This window comes from Balearica regulorum, chromosome 6, assembly GCF_011004875.1.
Source record: "Balearica regulorum gibbericeps isolate bBalReg1 chromosome 6, bBalReg1.pri, whole genome shotgun sequence".
Classification (NCBI taxonomy): Eukaryota; Metazoa; Chordata; class Aves; order Gruiformes; family Gruidae; genus Balearica; species Balearica regulorum.
The window spans coordinates 22,516,895-22,524,255 of NC_046189.1; the positions used below are offsets into that span (position 1 = coordinate 22,516,895).

The following is a 7,361-nucleotide window of genomic DNA, read 5'->3' on the forward strand; positions in this document are numbered from 1 at the left end:
AGTCTTTCAAAGTAGAGAAAAATCAAAATTCTGATTGATAGGAAAATATCTTTTCTGAGCTGATTGAATTTTTGGTTCCCTTTGGTTGCCACCTTTCTGACTGATTGGAGAGGGAGGGACCACACATCAGTCTTCATTGGTGGCAACTCAGTTACATAAGGCTGTTTCTCAGCCGTACATAGCCTTTGCAGCTGATGTGACCTGACGAACATTTAGCCCACTAAAATGATACTGCATTCTATCATTTGTGATAATTATTTAGAAATAAGTTAATTACGCTTACTGCTTAAAATGTTCATCTAGAGAGAAAATAGGGGGATACACAGCAGTGTATACGATGAGCAGCTATGAAGAAAGCCGAGACAAAATTATCTAGAAATCTCATGTTATGCTAATTATTCCTGGTGCTGTACTCAGTTGCTGGAAATAATTACATGAATTGTCTTTGAGCTCTATGCTTAAACAGGTGTGTACTGTTTACAGGCTACATTTAAAGGCTGGATGGATATTATGTATGCAGCTATTGACTCAAGAGATGTAAGTACTGCAAATATTTTAAATTATCTTTTTTTCCTGAGGTCCATCTATCAACAAGTGTGTATTTATATGTCTTCCAAAACCAATTAATATTCATACAATAGAATGAAACAAAATTAAATTAACTAATAAGAGATTCTGCTCTAACAAAATGTGTAAAACTGAATGCAAACTGCCAGATGTTGTTAGGAATAGATGGAATGGACAAAATACATTGATACAAGTGACAGGAGTATTGTCCAAACACAAAATATTAAGGACATTTTGCCCAAGGTTGCTGCTTGTTCAGTTGAAATTCTCACATGAAATCTTAGGAATGATATTTCACTTTTTTTTTTCCTTAGGTGTTACAGCAACCCAAGTATGAAGACAACCTGTATATGTATTTGTATTTTGTCATCTTTATAATTTTTGGGTCTTTTTTCACCCTGAACCTGTTCATTGGTGTCATTATTGATAACTTCAATCAGCAAAAAAAGAAGATAAGTATTGTTTCATTTCTCTTCTAAAGATATTCTAAAATAAATTTTTGCAAGTGCATGATATATGGAATGTGCATCCAAGGTTTGCTTAAAATTGAAAAAGCTGAAGTATATTATGATATAAAATCTTACCAAGATCTAGCACACATTAACGTCATAAGATTTTACATTGTAGTGAATAGGACAGACCCTTCTGTTTTCAATGTCCAGGTTAGTCTTCCTCAAGTTGTCTGCTTTTCCATGCCTAAACTTCATGAAATGTCCTTACATCATCAAACACCTGATTTAGGCCCCTACATAAATTCTGATGGGTTGTCATTCAAGCTGTCGCTAATGAAAGTTACTACAGGCAGTGGATTTTGGTTAGGTTGCCATGAAAGACCCATAATTCTCTCTTTATCTTCAGTCAGACTCCAAAGGCCAGTTCTGGCTTTTGCTAATCAGAACTTCATTGACCATGGAAGCTAATCAAGATAAAATACTTAAAAGAGAGCATTTTGCTGTCAACAGTATCGAGTGGTTCAATCTTCAGCTCAGTTTCTCCAAGGTCTGATAATCCATCTTCTCAAAAACCTTGAAGACTTTGAGTCCCAATGCTAATGTTCTAACTGCTAAACCAGAGATACCTAAAGTACTAACACATTCATGCGCTGAAAACCTGACGATGTCTGCTTCCTTTGTTTCATTCATATCACAGTTCAGAAGTGCCAATACTGAGCAGCCCAGACTATTTGAGCTTAGCTCTGATGCTCTTTACTGTATCTCCTCCTATAAAAGAAAAGAGGTACTGAAAAGGATTTCTTGGTGCTCAAGGAAAATACCTGTAGAAAAATGCTGCATTACTGGTTTTTGTGAGATGCAGTACTGGATGTCCAGACAACTTCTGGTCTAAATGCTTAGATTGCAGACAGCTGCATTTGATAGCCAAGAGATATTTCCTAATTCAGTCTTCTTGATTTTCATGAAATAAATAAATCACATTTTTATTTAAGTTTTTTCAGCACTGCATATAAATGTGATTATAACCAGTTTTGATTTCATGTTTTTACTTTGGAGGTCAAGACATATTTATGACAGAAGAGCAGAAGAAATACTACAATGCAATGAAAAAGCTGGGATCCAAAAAACCACAAAAACCTATACCAAGACCAGGGGTAAAAATATTTATATACATCAGACTAATACCTATTTACAAACAGCTCAGCTTTTATTGATATACAGAGAGCAGAAATATGCCCATGTAAAAATTATCATTAATTAGTGCATCAGTCAGCAAAAATGGAAAATGAAAACACAGTAAACCCAATTGCTTTTCCCTTGCAATCATTTTACATATGAATATACAAACAAAGGAGGTTGAACTAAGCTGTTGTATTCACTTTGACTACTCTAGATTACTAGTTATATTTTTATTGAAAACTCATAGGCCTTACTGCATGTATTTTTCTACTTTCTTCTAACAGGAAAAGAAAAACAATTACAGCCTGTATTGGATGTTTCTTTTTTTCTTTTCTCCTCAGAACAAATTCCAAGGCATGGTCTTTGATTTTGTGACACAGCAAGTATTTGACATCAGCATCATGATTCTTATTTGTCTTAACATGGTTACCATGATGGTAGAAACTGATGACCAGAGTAAAGAAATGGAAAATATTTTGTACTGGATAAACCTGGTGTTCATTGTCCTTTTCACTGGAGAATGTGTCCTGAAATTAATTTCACTTCGCCATTACTATTTCACTATAGGCTGGAACATTTTTGATTTTGTAGTTGTCATTCTCTCAATAGTAGGTAAGTCTTGTTTATTAACCTAAAAAGAGGTTAAAATGAACATAAGGTGAACTTTTACTTGAATAGAGCTATATGGTTGGCTTTTGCCATTGCAAGGTTTACAACTAAGTCGTGCAACTTTTCATTTTATCTAATAATTTACCTAATCCAACCATCAAAGATGTTATAATCATTCAACATACATTGCACCTGCAAATATTAAGTATAACTGGTAAAACAGAAATTATGCAAGTGAAATCTACAGAATATCTTTAATTGCTACATAGAACCACAGATTTTAAAAATATTTTTCTAAATTTTGACTATGATATGGAGATTAAGTGGTAATGTATCTTGGTTTTATTTTTTTGTATTTTTAGGTATGTTTTTAGCCGAGATGATTGAGAAATATTTTGTATCCCCCACACTGTTCAGAGTCATCCGACTTGCCAGAATCGGTCGAATCCTGCGTCTCATTAAAGGCGCTAAGGGGATCCGCACTCTGCTTTTTGCTTTGATGATGTCTCTTCCTGCTTTGTTCAACATTGGGCTGCTGCTCTTCCTGGTCATGTTCATCTATGCGATATTTGGCATGTCCAACTTTGCCTATGTTAAGAGGGAAGCTGGTATAGATGACATGTTCAACTTTGAAACGTTTGGCAACAGCATGATCTGCCTATTTCAAATTACCACATCTGCTGGCTGGGATGGTTTGCTAGCCCCAATTCTTAACAGTGGGGAGCCAGACTGTGACCCGAACAAAGCTCATCCAGGGAGCTCCGTGAAAGGCGACTGCGGCAACCCTTCCGTTGGGATTTTCTTCTTTGTCAGCTACATTATCATATCGTTTCTGGTAGTGGTGAACATGTACATAGCTGTGATTTTGGAGAATTTTGGTGTTGCTACTGAAGAAAGCGCTGAACCCTTGAGCGAGGATGACTTTGAGATGTTCTATGAGGTCTGGGAGAAGTTTGATCCCGATGCAACACAATTCATGGAATTTGAGAAACTGTCTGATTTTGCAGCAGCACTTGAGCCTCCTCTTCATCTGCCCAAACCAAACAAAGTCCAGCTTATTGCAATGGATCTGCCCATGGTAAGCGGTGACAGAATTCACTGCCTTGACATCTTGTTTGCTTTCACAAAGCGTGTTTTGGGGGAAAGTGGGGAGATGGATGCCCTCAGAATACAGATGGAAGATCGATTTATGGCATCCAATCCTTCAAAAGCTTCCTATGAACCAATTACCACCACATTAAAACGAAAACAGGAGGAGGTATCTGCTGTCATAATTCAGCGGGCTTATAGACGTCACCTTTTAAAACGAACAGTAAAACAAGCTTCCTTTATCTATAACAAAAACAAAACCGAAGGAGGGGCTGGTCAGGGTATGAAAGATGAAATCCTTATTGACAAGTTAAATGAAAACTCATTTACAGAGAAGACCGATATAACCGCATCGACAGCAGTTTGTCCACCTTCTTATGATCGTGTAACGAGGCCAGTGAAAGAAAAGCATGAAAAGGAAGATAAAGATGTTCAGAAATAAAAGCAAATAGCAAGCAAAATCATCTATGTGCAAAATAGTTCATAGCCTGTAAGGATCATGTGTTTGTGTCAACAGGACTCCTGCTGGAGGTCTATGCCAAACTGACAATTTTTACAAACATACTGTACATTAAAGGTCAGTGCCTATTAAAAGACAGTGACCCCTCGTCAGCGACTGTAACTGCGATACGGGGAAACAACCTTGAGAGGAGGTTACTGTTTTCACTACCAGCTGACACTGCTGAAGAGGAGAGAAAACATGGCTACTCAGACTGTAGGGACCAGTTAAAGGGGTGCAAACCAAGTATTTGTGTGCTTAGCATAATGGTAACTGTATCCACTGTTTGCATTTCAACTGCCACATATGTCATATTTTTACAAAATCTGTGTTGGTGGATTCATCTTATTTTTATTCATATGTTGTTTATTATATGTGACTATTTTTGTAAATGGGGCTTCTGTTGGGGAAGGGGATTAAGTACACCTTTACAGGTACAAGGGCCAGGTGTTCTATTATATGACTAATATACACACAGAAATTATTTGCATGAAGGCATGCTGCACTTATAGATCATGCATGAAAATAACATTAAGTCACAAAGAACAAGAGATTTTTTTTAGCGCAGTGTTTCTGGAAAGGAATAACAGATTTTGAGGTGCTTAATTAATGTATTCATGTTGTATCACATCCAAACAAGTCTTGGTATGCCTGTAAAGTCCCCTGTAACTCACAAGAACAGTACAGACGTATTATTTTTTGCACAGACCATTAAGTTTCAGAAAGTGCAAACTTCTTTCTTGGTCCGGAGTCACAGATTTTGTCTTTGTCAAATGTCTTTCTGCATACAAATACTAAATGAATTTGCCTCAGCCCTCCAAATTGATCAAAAAGAGCCCTTTATGAAGTTGTTCAGCTTTATCCTGCAGTATTGTTTAGCCATCTTCAGCTCTCAGTAAGGTTGATGTTGTACATGTTAATGAAAAGCCCCCTGCTATGTAAATAGGAATTTTTAACCTGTGGTGCATGTTTGAGCAAACAGATAATGACCTTAGCACAGTTATTGCATCAAATATGTACCACAATAAGTGTAGTGTGCAAGTGTTCAACAGGTAAAATTACTTATTATCTACCATTATAGATAATTTGGATGCTATCAATGCATGTTTATATTGCCTATGCTGCTGTTCCTTTGACTGTTCAGGATTCTTAAATACGGGAAGCCATACATCAGAGCTAAATGAAATAAACTACTCAACAAGACCTCACTCCTCCATACCATTAAGCAATATTTTGCAGCTACTTAGCAGCTTATTTGTTTTACATTTTTGAATTTTCAGTGAAAAGCATATAGTGTATATCCAAACTGTACAGACATGTTGAAAACTACTAAACCTGTTGAAAATAATGTTAGAATTTTATAAGCAAATATAAATACTGTAAAAATCATTTTATTTTATTTTTCAGCATTATGTACATAAAACAAGAACTGAATTTTATCTTCGGGTTGATGTCACACCATTTTTGTTACTTTCTGTCCATAGCACTTTTTCACAGAAGAACTCCAGAGAACAAGATTTAACTAAGAGAATGGATAGCTGTAGGTTCTTATTTTTTACAATATTTGCAAACATGTCAATACTTTCTGCAAAGTAAGTTCATAATTAGCTGCTAAAAATCTATGGTTTTTTGCAGTTGGGAAATGGTGTAAAGTTCAAATTGAATGTCTAAGCAGTGCCTGCATCGTAAGTTTTCAGCTACAACCTTTCTTTCACAGAATCCTTAATCTTTTCTCATATTTACTCACAGATTTTTTTGCTTCATGCTGCAGTAGAACAGTTCTAAATGTTATCTTGGGTCCACAGTATTTTTTCACAAAGAGAAAGTAGCAAAATTATATATTCAAACACATCAAGACATTTTCTGTTTCTTACACAGGAAAATTAAATATAGATTACTTTTATTAAAATTATTGACTAATACTGTATTAGTGAACTGCATGCAGGAAAATGCTATTACCCTAACTGATGCTAAAGAACATTATTAATGCGCCAAAATAATAAAGATTACATTTTTTATTGTATGTTCATTTGTCTTTATTATCTGACATTAATATGAAAAAGGCATGCTTCTGGAACCACAGAATGAGAGGATACTGAAAACCCCTACAGCCAGCTATACTGTTCTTCCACATGAGCAAATCCTTGGGACTTGCTTGTTAGTCACCACCTAGGAATTTCCAATTCGATACATGTTAGACACTGAGCATGATGATTCTGCACGTGCCACTAGTACTGCCCTGAGCGATTTCACGGGTTCATGCGGCAGCTCCATGTGGTGGGGTACTCAGCCATCCAGTCCCCGTCAGAGCTGTCCTGAGTGTGTCCCAGGAGGCTCAGAGCATTTACAGAATGTGAACTGAGCGTTCATGAGTTTACAACGAGAAAGTGAGGACTGAAACTAGTACTAGATATATGACATTCCCCAACTTGGATTATGAGAACCAGTTTGTTCTTGCTAGTTACTATTCACAAATACGCTACAGAACATCTCATATTCAAGTCCATTTCTGAAAAAGGTGAATCAGCGTCAGGGTGAATAACCATTGGTCTTTTCCTCAGGAATTTTTGAGAATCTCTCTGGAAGCACCATGTTCCTGGAAGCTATCATTTGTAGATACTGAAATGGAAAAATGCAAATGCAGCTGGAAAGTGGGCCTGTCGGTTTTTCTTTATCAACTGCTTCCGTGAATTTCTGAAAATGTTCATTTTATATGCTTACATAATTTTATATTGCATTCCCCTACAACTTACAATGAAACCAGTTTATGAGCAACTGTATTCTGTATTCTTGCTCAATTGCTAATGCAGAAATAAAATTTCACAGCATCTTCCCTGAAATTCATCACAAATCTTTCGAGAGAGGAAAATGTTTCTCCTTCAAATTGTTCTGAAATGCATTATGAGAAAACTAAACTTTGTCTAAAACTTTGATAGAAAAGCATGAGTATCAAAATTAAAAGATAA

The 7,361-nt window shown here is 36.1% G+C and overlaps 1 protein-coding gene across 2 annotated transcripts in view; it reads left to right on the plus strand.

Moving 5' to 3' along the window:
* The window catches only part of LOC104629981 (sodium channel protein type 1 subunit alpha), a 98,409-nt gene extending 92,026 nt beyond the window's left edge, over window positions 1–6,383 (plus strand). The window contains exons 23-27 of one of the 2 annotated variants that reach the window (XM_075756763.1): window positions 484–537; window positions 882–1,019; window positions 2,069–2,173; window positions 2,540–2,810; window positions 3,170–6,383. In XM_075756763.1, coding sequence (XP_075612878.1) covers window positions 484–537; window positions 882–1,019; window positions 2,069–2,173; window positions 2,540–2,810; window positions 3,170–4,338 — 1,737 coding nt within the window. In that variant the 3' untranslated portion in view covers window positions 4,339–6,383. Of the gene's footprint in view, window positions 1–483; window positions 538–881; window positions 1,029–2,068; window positions 2,174–2,539; window positions 2,811–3,169 lie in introns of those variants that run through there. The other variant, XR_012836137.1, reaches the window with a different exon arrangement.
* Window positions 6,384–7,361: the final 978 nt, after the last annotated feature.